The sequence below is a fragment of the Salmo salar genome, chromosome ssa19 (assembly GCF_905237065.1).
Source record: "Salmo salar chromosome ssa19, Ssal_v3.1, whole genome shotgun sequence".
NCBI lineage: Eukaryota > Metazoa > Chordata > Actinopteri > Salmoniformes > Salmonidae > Salmo > Salmo salar.
The window spans coordinates 70,149,214-70,163,294 of record NC_059460.1 but is presented as its reverse complement, the minus strand read 5'-3'; the positions used below and the strand labels follow the sequence as shown (position 1 = coordinate 70,163,294).

Sequence of the window (14,081 nt, the reverse complement as noted above, 5' to 3'; positions counted from 1 at the left end):
CGTGTGTGTGCTTTAGCCACAGTTGAAGTGGACTAGGTGTCTGGCAGCTATTTCCACAGTGATAAAAAGGAATGTTGTTGTAACTGAAGTAAGTGTGGGGACCCTTAATGCCAAACAGCACAACTCAACAGATAGACTGCACACTACTACAACACACTAACTCTCTCAACTTCACAACTCTCCTCAATTTTATTCTTACAAGTATTTCTCTCTTTTGTAGGACATGGTGGCACAGAAAAACACTGTAAGTATCTGCATGAGTACTAAAATACTTCATCTTTAGCCTCTGAACTTTCGCTCTATCTCTGTGTTGTTGTGTTGTTCACTCTGTGTCTGTGGGGAAGGCGTCTAGAACACAGACATTAGGGTTCCCCTGGGTTCAGCTCCCTCCAGAGTACAGAGGCTCTGGATTACGCAACAAAGTAGGTACTTCTGCAAATTACCCTGGGAGTCCCCTCCGGTCTAACACATGCATTTGGCAGAGTCTCTAGCACCTTAACCTTTGACCCTGCTCACCTTAACCTCCGACCCTGCTCACCTTAACTCTAACCTCTGACCCAGCTCACCTTTACTCTAACCTTTGACCCTGCTCACCTTAACTCTAACCTTTGACCCTGCTCACCCTAACCTCTGACCCTGCTCGCCTTAACCTCTGACCTTGCTCACCAGAGTCTGTGTGTGTGTGTGTGACCTTACTCACCTCACCTTAGTATGTGCCCCTTAGAAGTGTGTTGGGATGAGAAGGCATGATGACCGTCAGTGTGTGTGTGTGAAGTGTATACCAGAGATATTTATCTCATTCTAAATACATGGCTCCGGAGTATTGTGTTGCACTCTATGAGAGAGTAGTTTATGTGTTTGGGACACAAATACCTGCTTCCTGATTTCAGTGCTGTTGGACTGACTTGTTGTGAACATATTCAGAGAAGTGTGTGTGTGTGTGTGTGTGTGTGTGTGTGTGTGTGTGTGTGTGTGTGTGTGTGTGTGTGTGTGTGTGTGTGTGTGTGTGTGTGTGTGTGTGTGTGTGTGTGTGTGTGTGTGTGTGTGTGTGTGTGTGTGTGTGTGTGTGTGTGTGTGTGTGTGTGATATAGACTGCAAGGCTCTCAATAAACCCCAGATTAAATTTGACTCCCATCCAAACAGCTACCCGACCTCCAATACACACATAGCATCTGAACTTCAACCTTTATGGTGACGATGTGGCGGAGCACGGCCATGTGACTGCCATCACTGTGGAATCATGGGATATGACCTGCTCTCAAGAGTGTTAACGAGGCTAACAGTTGACGACCAAATCAACCTTTCTCGAAAAACTGATATTCATTTCAACAAGACTAACCTGTTTAAATAAAGGTTAAGTAAAAACATGGACCTCCAAATCTACTGACCCCCTTTCTTCCCCTTTCTATATCTCTATCTCTCCCTACCCCCCCTCCTATATCTCTATCTCTCCCTACCCCCCTCCTATATCTCTATCTCTCCCTTTCTATATCTCTCCCTACCCCCCTCCTATATCTCTATCTCTCCCTTTCTATATCTCTATCTCTCCCTACCCCCCTCCTATATCTCTATCTCTCCCTTTCTATATCTCTCCCTACCCCCCTCCTATATCTCTATCTCTCCCTTTCTATATCTCCCTACCCCCCCTCCTATATCTCTCTCTCCCTACCCCCCCTGTCTCCCTATGCCCCCCTCCTTCCCTCTCTCTCCCTACCCCCCTGTCTCCCTATGCCCCCCTCCTTCCCTTTCTCTCTTTCTGTCTCCAGGCGTCCAGTGGTAACTACTACTTCATCCCCTATGTGCTGACTCCTAACCATGAGTATATGTGTTGTGAGAGTGATGCCCAGAGGAGGGCCAGTGAATACATGCAGCCCAGCTGGGACAGCCTGCTGAGTCCTCTCTGTCTGCCACTCACCGACCGCTTCACCTCACTGCTCAAGGACATCCACGTCACCTCCTGGTAACACACACACACACACACACACACACACACACACACACACACACACACACACACACACACACACACACACACACACAGAGAGAGAGAGACACAGGCACAGGCACAGAGACAGACATGCATGCACGCGCATAAACACACACACACACACTATTAAACATGATGGATAGAAGGGCTACTGACCCAAGTTGAACTGGAAATGTAACATAAGACCAAGAGAGAATCCACGCTGGTCTCAGCGCTGGGGTAGAATAGTCTCAGGGCTGGGGTAGAAGAGTCTCAGGGCTGGGGTAGAAGAGTCTCAGGGCTGGGGTAGAAGAGTCTCAGGGCTGGGGTAGAAGAGTCTCAGGGCTGGGATAGAATAGTCTCAGGGCTGGGGTAGAAGAGTCTCAGGGCTGGGGTAGAAGAGTCTCAGGGCTGGGGTAGAAGAGTCTCAGGGCTGGGGTAGAAGAGTCTCAGGGCTGGGGTAGAAGAGTCTCAGGGCTGGGGTAGAAGAGTCTCAGGGCTGGGGTTGAAGAGACTCGGGGCTGGGGTAGAAGAGACTCGGGGCTGGGGTAGAAGAGACTCGGGGCTGGGGTAGAATAGTCTCAGGGCTGGGGTAGAAGAGTCTCAGGGCTGGGGTAGAAGAGTCTCAGGGCTGGGGTAGAAGAGTCTCAGGGCTGGGGTAGAAGAGTCTCAGGGCTGGGGTAGAAGCGTCTCAGGGCTGGGGTAGAAGAGACTCAGGGCTGGGGTAGAAGAGTCTCAGGGCTGGGGTAGAAGAGACTCAGGGCTGGGGTAGAAGAGTCTCAGGGCTGAGGTAGAAGAGACTCAGGGCTGGGGTAGAAGAGTCTCAGGGCTGAGGTAGAAGAGACTCAGGGCTGGGGTAGAAGAGACTCAGGGCTGGGGTAGAAGAGTCTCAGGGCTGGGGTAGAAGAGTCTCAGGGCTGAGGTAGAAGAGACTCGGGGCTGGGGTAGAAGAGACTCGGGGCTGGGGTAGAAGAGACTCGGGGCTGGGGTAGAAGAGACTCAGGGCTGGGGTAGAAGAGTCTCAGGGCTGGGGTAGAAGAGTCTCAGGGCTGAGGTAGAAGAGACTCAGGGCTGGGGTAGAAGAGTCTCAGGGCTGGGGTAGAAGAGACTCAGGGCTGGGGTAGAAGAGTCTCAGGGCTGAGGTAGAAGAGACTCAGGGCTGGGGTAGAAGAGTCTCAGGGCTGGGGTAGAATAGTCTCAGGGCTGGGGTAGAATAGTCTCAGGGCTGGGGTAGAAGAGTCTCAGGGCTGGGGTAGAAGAGTCTCAGGGCTGGGGTAGAAGAGTCTCAGGGCTGAGGTAGAAGAGTCTCAGGGCTGGGGTAGAAGAGTCTCAGGGCTGGGGTAGAAGAGTCTCAGGGCTGGGGTAGAAGAGACTCAGGGCTGGGGTAGAAGAGTCTCGGGGCTGGGGTAGAAGAGTCTCAGGGCTGGGGTAGAAGAGTCTCAGGGCTGGGGTAGAAGAGTCTCAGGGCTGGGGTAGAAGAGTCTCAGGGCTGGGGTAGAAGAGTCTCAGGGCTGGGGTAGAAGAGACTCAGGGCTGGGGTAGAAGAGACTCAGGGCTGGGGTAGAAGAGTCTCAGGGCTGGGGTAGAAGAGTCTCAGGGCTGGGGAGGACAGGAGCAGCATTTACATTTACATTTTAGTCATTTAGCAGACGCTTTTATCCAGAGCGACTTACAGTAGTGAATGCATACATTTCATACAATTTCATACATGTATTTTTTTGCTGGCCCCCTGTGGGAATCGAACCCACAACCCTGGCGTTGCAAACACCATGCTCTACCAACTGAGCTACAGGGAAGGCTGTAGCACTGGAGGCAGGGCAGGAGATGGGCCAGAGGTGGGTGGGGGCATCATCTGACTGGTAGGAGAGGTGGGGCATTACAGAAATCAAGTCTCTCCCCCCTCTTTCGCTCTCCCCCCTCTCCCCTGCTCTCTCTCTAACCCCCTCTCTCACCTCTCTCTCTCCCCTGTCTCCCCCCCTGCTCTCCCTCTTTCCTCTCTCTCTTTCCTCTCTCTCCCCCCCTCTCTCACCTGTCTCTCCCCGTATCCCCCTGCTCTCACTCTCTCCTCTCTCTCTACCCCTCTCTCCCCTGCTCTCTCTCTAACCCCCCTCTCTCACCTCTCTCTCTCTCCCCGTCTCCCCCCCTGCTCCCCCTCTCTCCCCTCTCTCTCCCCTGCTCTCTCTCTAACCCCCTCTCTCACCTCTCTCTCTCTCCCCGTCTCCCCCCTGCTCCCCCTCTCTCCCTCTCTCTCCCCTGCTCTCTCTCTCTCCCTCTCTCTCCCCTGTCTCCCCTCTTCTCTCCCCCCTCTCTCCCTCTATCTCCCCTGCTCTCTCTCTAACCCCCTCTCTCACCTCGCTCTCTCCCCATCTCTCCCTCTCTCCCCTCTCTCCCCGTCTCCCCCCCTCCTCTCTCTCTCCCCTCTCTCCCCTGCTCTCTCTCTAACCCCCTCTCTCACCTCTCTCTCTCCCCGTCTCCCCCTGCTCTCTCTCTAACCCCCCTCTCCCCCTCTCCCCTCTCTCTCCCCGTCTCCCCCCTCCCCCCTCTCTCCTCTCTCTCCCCCTCTCTCCCCTCTCTCCCCTGCTCTCTCTCTAACCCCCTCTCTCACCTCTCTCTCTCCCCCATCTCCCCCCCTGCTCTCTCTCTGTAGTGCCTCATTTAAGGACACTCTGCTGAATGACATCAGGAAGGCCCGTGATAAGTACCAGGGGGAGGAGCTAGCCAAGGAGCTGTCTCGTATTAAACTCCGCATCGACAACACAGAGGTCCTAACACAGGACATCGTCATGAACCTGCTGTTCTCATACAGAGACATACAGGACTATGATGCCATGGTGAAACTGGTCCAGACTCTGGAGATGCTGCCTACCTGTGACCTGGCCACACAGCCCATGATACAGTTCCACTATGCTTTCGCTCTCAACAGGTAACACACGCACACACACACACACACACACACACACACTCCTTGTAGTGTCTGAACCTCTGTGTAGATAGGTAGGTCTGTAATATGGTGTGTGGCTGCTCCAGAATGTTTCATGATTAAAGTCATTATTATCACTATTGTCATTTTTCACACACACAGACACGCACATGCATACACGTACACACACACGGCTCGTGAGCCTGAAAGGGGAACCGAAGCACTAGGTTCTAGACCGCCAAGTAACTGTAACTGTAAATCACCATGCTTTTGTTTTTATTACGTCACTGACTAGACAGAAGCATTTTGGAATTGTGATTTATAATGGCCTGTAAAGCTCGTTGCTCAGGTGGTTTGCAGGTCATTTAAACAATTTTGTAAACTCTTTTGGATCTTGTTTTTCACAGCAGGCCTACTGATCTCTGCCTGTCTGCTGCGTCCTGTCAGTACAACAATGTGTCTTCATCATCACCACCAAATGTGATCACAGCATTGCGCTCTCTCTCGTTTCAAACATTTTGGCCTAGCTGTATTTTACATTCAGCAAGCAAGAGCAAGTTTGCTTCTGTCATCGAATAGGCTAACAGTAAAAAAAACAAGTGACCAAGAAGTTCTAGACTCATTTTTCCTGGGACTCAACAAGTATTTAGGAACAGCTGAAAGGCCAGCGGAGGTGTGTTATTGTGCAGGAGAACAGTGAAGATAGATAGTTTAAAGATGTACCTATTTAGAAGCTCACTAGATATGGGGTCCACCATCCACAGGCAAGAGCCAGTTAAAGGCCTATGCATACATAGCCTTCTGTAGCCTACTGCAATAATAAAAGTGACCATTGTTTACTTTGAAGTTTAACAAGGCTTAGCTATGTTGCACAATGGACACCAAGGGTTCAATGCAAATACAGCTTTAGCGTGTGTTGACTTTCTTATTTTTAACCAGAGAGCGAACTCTTGTGTATATAGGAGGAACAGCCCGGGGGACAGAGAGCAGGCTCTAGGTGTGATGTTACAGGTGTTACGGTCATGTGACCACCCGGCTCCAGACATGTTCTGCCTGTGTGGACGGATCTACAAGGACATCTTTCTCGACTCTGACTGTAAAGACACCAAGAACAGAGACAACGCCATCCAGTGGTGAGACAAACACACCAAGAAACACTTAACGCATCCACAAGTTTAGCAGGACTGAAGCCCAGGGGCCCAGTGAGCAGACAGGCGGCCCATGATGCACTGTCTCCAAGAAGGGGGCCAAGTAGGTTGTAAATGGTCAAAATAAAATTCCTCTTCCTCTCCCCCGTCTGTCTTTCTCTCTCTAGGTACAGAAAAGGTTTTGAGCTCCAGCCAACTCTTTACTCTGGTATCAATCTGGCTATTCTGCTCATTGTTGCTGGACAACAGTTTGAGAGTTCCATCGAGCTGAGGAAGATTGGTAAGAACTCTACAACCCTTAAATCCTGCACTTAACCCCTACACCACTGGGGTTCTTCAGGGATCAATACTCACTTCCCTGTTGTTTAGACTCGCTCTCTCCATCTCTCTTTCTTTCTTTCTCTCTCTATCTCTTACTCACTCTCTCAAGTTCAGTTCAAGGGGCTTTATTGGCATGGGAAACATGTTTACATTGCCAAAGCAAGTGAAATAGATAATAAATAAAAGTGAAATAAACAATATAAAAAACTCTCTCTCTCCCCCTCCCAGGTGTAAGGTTAAACAGTCTACTGGGTCGTAAGGGCTCGTTAGAGAAGATGAATAACTACTGGGATGTTGGTCAGTTCTTCACCGTTAGTATGTTGGCTAACGACATCCCTAAAGCTACGCAGGCCGCAGAGAAACTCTTCAAACTCAAACCACCCATCTGGTAAACACACACACACACTCCCTCCCTCTACCTCTCGGTCTCTCCCTCTTTGTCTTTCTCCCACTCCCTCCCTCTACCTCTCTCTCTCTCCCTCTTTGTCTTTCTCCCACTCCCTCCCTCTACCTCTCTCTCTCTCCCTCTTTGTCTTTCTCCCTCTCCATCCCTCTACCTCTCTCTCTCTCCCTCTTTGTCTTTCTCCCACTCCCTCCCTCTACCTCTCTCTCTCTCCCTCTTTGTCTTTCTCCCTCTCCATCCCTCTACCTCTCTCTCTCTCCCTCTTTGTCTTTCTCCCTCTCCATCCCTCTACCTCTCTCTCTCCCTCTTTGTCTTTCTCCCACTCCCTCCCTCTACCCCCCTTCTCTCCCTCTTTGTCTTTCTCCCACTCCCTCCCTCTACCCCCCTTCTCTCCCTCTTTGTCTTTCTCCCACTCCCTCCCTCTACCTCTCTCTCTCTCCCTCTTTGTCTTTCTCCCACTCCCTCCCTCTACCTCTCTTTCTCTCCCTCTTTGTCTTTCTCCCACTCCCTCCCTCTACCTCTCGTTCTCTCCCTCTTTGTCTTTCTCCCTCTCCATCCTCTACCCCCCTTCTCTCCCTCTTTGTCTTTCTCCCTCTCCATCCCTCTTCCTCTCTTTCTCTCCCTCTTTGTCTTTCTCCCACTCCCTCCCTCTACCTCTCTCTCTCTCCCTCTTTGTCTTTCTCCCTCTCCATCCCTCTTCCTCTCTTTCTCTCCCTCTTTGTCTTTCTCCCTCTCCATCCCTCTTCCTCTCTTTCTCTCCCTCTTTGTCTTTCTCCCACTCCCTCCCTCTACCCCCCTTCTCTCCCTCTTTGTCTTTCTCCCTCTCCATCCCTCTTCCTCTCTTTCTCTCCCTCTTTGTCTTTCTCCCTCTCCATCCCTCTACCTCTCTTTCTCTCCCTCTTTGTCTTTCTCCCTCTCCATCCCTCTTCCTCTCTTTCTATCCCTCTTTGTCTTTCTCCCTCTCCATCCCTCTATTTATTTTTCTGCTGAAAAAAGTCAGCGAGCGGAGAGCCATCCTCTACAAGGTGTGGGTGTGTGTTAGTTGTGTGTTTATAGTCAAATATTTTTAAAAGAAGGTCCATTTATTGTATTCATAACATCTCTCTCTCCTAGGTACTTGCGGTCTGTGGTTCAGAACCTGCAGTTGATCCAGAGATTTAAGAAGACAACAGTAGAACACTCTCCCCAGAGAGAGAGGCTCAACTTCTGGATGGACATCATTGTAGAGGCCACTAGAGGAAAAAGCAATGGACTGCGCTTCCCGGTACACATACACATATATATACACACACACACACACACACACACACACACACACACACACACACACACACACACACACACACACACACACACACACACACACACACACACACACACACACACACACACACACACACACACACACACACACACACACACACACACACACACACACACACACACACACACTCATCCCCAACCTTTTCTCTCACTGTGTGTGTGTAGGTGTTGATCCTAGAGCCTACTAAGGTCTACCAGCCCTCATATGTTTCCATCAACAGCGAAGCGGAGGAGAAGAATGTGTCCATCTGGCACGTCTCCCCTGCTGAAACGGTCAGAACTCCTCTCCTCCTACCCTCTCCCTCTTCTCCTCTCCTGATCCTCCTCTACACTCCTCCTACCCTCTCCCTCTTCTCCTCTCCTGATCCTCCTCTCCTCCTACCCTCTCCCTCTTCTCCTCTCCTGATCCTCCTCTACACCTCTCCTACCCTCTCCCTCTTCTCCTCTCCTGATCCACCTCTCCTCTCCTCCTACCCTCTCCCTCTTCTCCTCTCCTGATCCTCCTCTACACTCCTCCTACCCTCTCCCTCTTCTCCTCTCCTGATCCTCCTCTCCTCCTACCCTCTCCCTCTTCTCCTCTCCTGATCCTCCTCTACACCTCTCCTACCCTCTCCCTCTTCTCCTCTCCTGATCCACCTCTCCTCTCCTCCTACCCTCTCCCTCTTCTCCTCTCCTGATCCTCCTCTCCTCTCCTCCTACCCTCTCCCTCTTCTCCTCTCCTGATCCTCCTCTCCTCTCCTCCTACCCTCTCCCTCTTCTCCTCTCCTGATCCTCCTCTCCTCTCCTCCTACCCTCTCCCTCTTCTCCTCTCCTGATCCTCCTCTCCTCTCCTCCTACCCTCTCCCTCTTCTCCTCTCCTGATCCTCCTCTACACTCCTCCTCTATCCCGTGTGTTTACCCACCTCGACCTCTGACCTCTCTGTCCATGTCTAGAAAGGGATCCATGAGTGGAACTTCACTGCAACATCCATCAAAGGAATCAGGTATGTGTGTTTATGGTTTTCATGTTCTTGCTCATGTTAACATTAGTGTTTGTATGTGGCATGCTTTAAAAACAACCCTCCCCTTCCTGTCTCCCCATTCCTCTCTCCTCAGTATCTCTAAGTTTGATGAGCGCTGTTGTTTCCTGTATGTTCACGACAACTCAGACGACTTCCAGATCTACTTCTCTACTGAAGACCAGTGTGGCCGGTCAGGATCACACCCCAGTCCCATTCTCACTGACAGACATCGTTCATTCAGCTCCGGTACGTCTTGTTTCTATGTCTGTTGTATTGACACTTTCTGTGGTCTGCGTGTAGGTTCTGTTCCATGGTGAAGGAGATGATTTCTGATGGAACAGGAAATGCAGTGGAGCTGGAGGGAGATGGAGACGGAGACACCCTGGAGGTCAGTGTTTATATTCAGGAATATGTGTTCCACAAGGATCTGTGCTTATGGTTCAGTACAAGTGAGTGCATAGGTGTGTGTTTATGTATATGTTTTTGCACGTGTGTGTTGCAGTACGAGTATGACATTAACGAGAAGGCGGACCGTGTGGTGCTGGGCCGGGGGACCTATGGAGTGGTGTACGCTGGGAGAGACATGAGCAACCAGGTCCGCATCGCCATTAAAGAGATACCAGAGAGAGACAGCAGGTCAGTGGGTGTGTTCAGCCAGGTCATCGTGATACAAGTCAGTATTCAACATCCATCCATGTCTGAGGACGTCGGGAGATGACGTAGAAACCGGACACTAGAGGCAACAGTGAGAGCTGTTACCTTCAAGTCGGTTTGGGTTTTGCTAGGGTGTTGTGGACGGGGATAGGAGATGGGTAGAAGCATCTGCCTCTGACTACAAAGGTTGTAAGTTTGAATCCAGTGCTATAAAGTTGTTTTTGTTTGTTTCAAAGCTATCCCAAACCTTAACACTTACCTTAACCATTTGCAGTTAATGGCTAACCTTAAGATTTCAGACATAATGCCTAAAATTAACCCTAGCCTTAAATATTCTGAGTTAATGCTAAACTTAACCTGAAACACTTTGTAATTTGACATTTGCAACAACTTCCAAATTTGACGTTTGAGAAACATGGATGAAGTTCTAATTCTGACGTGAGACTGTGAGAGCTAGTTAGTGTGTGTACATGTCCGTAACCCTCTTCTCTGTGTGTGTTAGGTACTCCCAACCCCTTCATGAGGAGATAGCGCTGCATAAGTACCTGAAACACAGGAACATTGTTCAGTACCTGGGCTCAGTCTCAGAGGACGGATACATCAAGATCTTCATGGAGCAAGTCCCTGGAGGTGTCTGTCTGTCTGTCTGTCTGTCTGTCTGTCTGTCTGTCTGTCTGTCTGTCTGTCTGTCTGTCTGTCTGTCTGTCTGTCTGTCTGTCTGTCTGTCTGTCTGTCTGTCTGTCTGTCTGTCTGTCTGTCTGTCTGTCTGTCTGTCTGTCACCTAACCGGTATGTGCAGGCAGTTTTTATGAGTTGCTGCTCTCTAAGTGTGTGTGTATAACAGGCAGTCTGTCAGCGTTGCTGCGGTCAAAGTGGGGTCCGTTGAAGGAGGCAACCATCATCTTCTACACACGGCAGATCCTGGAGGGACTCCGCTATCTCCACGAGAACCAGATAGTACACCGTGACATCAAGGTAACCTCACACGGAACCCAAACCGGCTGCGCGCGTGCACCATCGTGCATAAATGTATTTTGTCCCCCCACACCAACACAATCACGACACGCAGGTTAAAATATCAAAACAAACTCTGAACCAATTATATTAATTTGGGGACAGGTCGAAAAGCATTAAACATTTATGGCAATTTAGCCAGCTAGCTTGCACTTGCTAGCTAATTTGTCCTATTTAGCTAGCTTACTGTTGCTAGCTAATTTATCCTGGGATATAAACATTGAGTTGTTATTTTACCTGAATGCACAAGGTCCTCTACTCCGCCAATTAATCCTCACATAAAACGGTCAACCGAATCGTTTCTAATCATCTCTCTTCCAGGCTTTTTCTTCTCTTGACTTTATATTGCGATTGGCAACTTTCATAAATTAGGTGCATTACCGCCACTGACCTCGTTCGTCTTTCAGTCACCCACGTGGGTATAACCAATGAGGAGATGGCACGTGGGTATCTGCTTCTATAAGCCAATGAGGAGATGGGAGAGGCAGGACTTACAGCGCGATCTGCGTGACAAATGGAACTGACTTCTATTTTAGCCCTTGGCAATGCAGACGCTCGTTGGCGCGCGCAAGCAGTGTGGGTGCAATAATTTAGGCTAAGATTTTCTGGATCTCTATGTTTTTGGTTGGATAGGTTTCTCAATGTCTTTTTTAGGTTTTTGCATTCTTCATCAAACCATTTGTCATTGTTGTTAATTTTCTTAGGTTGTCTGCTTGACATTTTTAGATTTGATTGGGAAGCTGAGGTAAAATATACTGTTTAGGTTTTCACTATTACAATGAAACATTTTGTCCAGGAGATTGTCTAGAAGGGATTACATTTGTTGTTGCCTAATAGTTTTTTGGTAGATTTCCACACTACTTTCCTTCCTTCTATAGCATTTCTAAATATTATTCAGTTCCTTTGGCTTTGATGCCTCATGATTGAGCATATCTCTCTCTCTTTCTCTCTCTCGCTGCCTCTCTCTCTCTTTCTCTCTCTCGCTGTTCTCTCTCTCTCTCTCTCTCTCTCTCTCTCAGGGGGATAATGTATTAGTTAATACCTACAGTGGAGTTCTGAAGATATCAGACTTTGGGACGTCCAAAAGGCTTGCGGGGGTCAACCCCTGTACCGAGACCTTCACTGGTATGACACACACACAATATTGTTTTCTGTGGCAACTCCTCTGCAACCTGGTATATTTTCTGAACTGTTGTTGAATATCTCTTACAAATAAACTGTTTATTTTAAACTCCAAATATCCTAAACGTTGTCAGTAGTAGTAACTTGAAAGTATCCAACATCTAACGTTCAGTCCAGTCAGTCCACGGCTGTCTAGTCTTGCCTGGATCTCAAAATGTCAAATGACCCTCGAAATGTCAAGAGCCACTATCAGCCTCTATAGAAACACACTCATACACACATTGACAGCTGGCTGCTCCTCATTCTCTCTATCTCACATGCATGCGCCCACGCACAAACAACACACACACACATCCAAGTTTTAGTTTGGTTGTTGCCATGACGCGTCGCTCCGTGGAGTGGATGAAATCTCTCAGGATACAGATGATCTGTCCTAGACACGCACACACACACACACACACACACACACACACACACACACACACACACACACACAGAGAGAGAGAGATGTTAGTTAATTAGCCAGAGGGGGTTAGGGACTACGAGTGTGTTTCTCTTTCATTACTCTCATCTATCCCTCATCTATCCCTCATCTATCCCTCATCTATCCCTCTTTCATTACTCTCTCGTCATCTATCCCTCATCTATCCCTCTTTCATTACTCTCATCTATCCCTCATCTATCCCTCTTTCATTACTCTCATCTATCCCTCATCTATCCCTCTTTCATTACTCTCATCTATCCCTCATCTATCCCTCTTTCATTACTCTCATCTATCCCTCATCTATCCCTCTTTCATTACTCTCATCTATCCCTCATCTATCCCTCTTTCATTACTCTCATCTATCCCTCATCTATCCCTCTTTCATTACTCTCATCTATCCCTCATCTATCCCTCTTTCATTACTCTCATCTATCCCTCTTTCATTACTCTCATCTATCCCTCATCTATCCCTCTTTCATTACTCTCTCGTCATCTATCCCTAATTATTTGTCCTTTACTTTCCACTCTCTTATCTCGTCTTTCTCTCTCTCCCTCTCTGATCAACACCTCTCTCCCTCTTTCTCTCTCACCCTCTTTCTCTCTCTCCCTCTTTCTCTCTCTCTCTCCCTCTCTGACCAACACCTCTCTCCCTTTTTCTCTCTCTCCCTCTCTGACCAACACCTCTCTCCCTACACATGAGTTTGTTATCAACATGGAATGTTGTTATGAATGTGTGTGTGTTGTGTCCTACCTAGGCACCCTGCAGTACATGGCTCCAGAGATCATAGACAAGGGTCCTCGGGGTTACGGGGCTCCAGCTGACATCTGGTCTCTGGGCTGCACCATCATAGAGATGGCTACTGGGAAACCCCCCTTCCACGAGCTGGGAGAGCCTCAGGCTGCCATGTTTAAGGTGGGTGTGTGTGTTTGGTTTGATGTGCTCCAAGACTCATTATGTGACTGGTTCAAACCTGTGTCTCCTGCATGTTATAAGACTTTGTTAGCCAGCTGAGCTAAAGCCTGAAGTGAAGGCATCAAGTGAACGTGATTCATCAGACCACCTGTTACAGTGTTTGTGTGCGTGCGTGTGTGTGTAGGTGGGGATGTTTAAGATCCACCCAGAGATCCCAGAGTCGTTGTCGTTGGAGGCCAAGTCGTTTATCCTGCGTTGTTTTGAGCCTGACCCTAATAAGAGGGCTACCGCCTCAGACCTGCTCAAAGATATCTTCGTACGACACAATGTCAAGGGAAAGAAGAGCAAGATCGCCTTCAAGCCATCAGGTAGGGCTGTTCAGCATTGGGTGTGTCTGTGGTGTCTGTGGTGTCTGTGGTGTCTGTGTGGTGTGTCTGTGGTGTGTGTGTGGTGTGTGTGTGGTGTGTCTGTGGTGTGTCTGTGGTGTGTGTGTGTGTGTGTGTGTGTGTGTGTGTGTGTGTGTGTGTGTGTGTGTGTGTGTGTGTGTGTGTGTGTGTGTGTGTGTGTGTGTGTGTGTGTGTGCGCTAATAAATTAATGGGTGATTTAACCGTTTAATCCACTCAGATTGTTTCCATGACGTCACTGAAATGCTGCAGCTCATACAAATCACATCACACACAGACCTACTGTACACACACACACACACACACACACACACACACACACACACACACACACACACACACACACACACACACACACACACACACACACACACACACACACACACACACTGGCAGACATGGTGATGT

At 49.0% G+C, this 14,081-nt stretch overlaps 1 protein-coding gene across 6 annotated transcripts in view; it reads left to right on the top strand.

Annotated features, from left to right (window-relative positions):
* Nucleotides 1-14,081, top strand: part of map3k15 (mitogen-activated protein kinase kinase kinase 15) — a 34,016-nt gene that overhangs the window by 8,725 nt on the left and 11,210 nt on the right. For 4 of the 6 annotated variants that reach the window (XM_014159370.2, XM_014159374.2, XM_014159369.2 and 1 more), the window contains 18 exons: nucleotides 221-244; nucleotides 345-422; nucleotides 1,767-1,960; nucleotides 4,614-4,889; nucleotides 5,849-6,019; nucleotides 6,202-6,314; nucleotides 6,584-6,743; nucleotides 7,872-8,022; nucleotides 8,247-8,354; nucleotides 9,015-9,064; nucleotides 9,177-9,272; nucleotides 9,383-9,470; nucleotides 9,585-9,718; nucleotides 10,239-10,366; nucleotides 10,580-10,710; nucleotides 11,769-11,874; nucleotides 13,111-13,268; nucleotides 13,453-13,636. In XM_014159370.2, coding sequence (XP_014014845.1) covers nucleotides 221-244; nucleotides 345-422; nucleotides 1,767-1,960; nucleotides 4,614-4,889; nucleotides 5,849-6,019; nucleotides 6,202-6,314; nucleotides 6,584-6,743; nucleotides 7,872-8,022; nucleotides 8,247-8,354; nucleotides 9,015-9,064; nucleotides 9,177-9,272; nucleotides 9,383-9,470; nucleotides 9,585-9,718; nucleotides 10,239-10,366; nucleotides 10,580-10,710; nucleotides 11,769-11,874; nucleotides 13,111-13,268; nucleotides 13,453-13,636 — 2,350 coding nt within the window. The remainder of the gene's footprint in view (nucleotides 1-220; nucleotides 245-344; nucleotides 423-1,766; nucleotides 1,961-4,613; nucleotides 4,890-5,848; nucleotides 6,020-6,201; nucleotides 6,315-6,583; nucleotides 6,744-7,871; nucleotides 8,023-8,246; nucleotides 8,355-9,014; nucleotides 9,065-9,176; nucleotides 9,273-9,382; nucleotides 9,471-9,584; nucleotides 9,719-10,238; nucleotides 10,367-10,579; nucleotides 10,711-11,768; nucleotides 11,875-13,110; nucleotides 13,269-13,452; nucleotides 13,637-14,081) is intronic. The other 2 variants (XM_014159372.2, XM_014159373.2) reach the window with 1 other exon arrangement.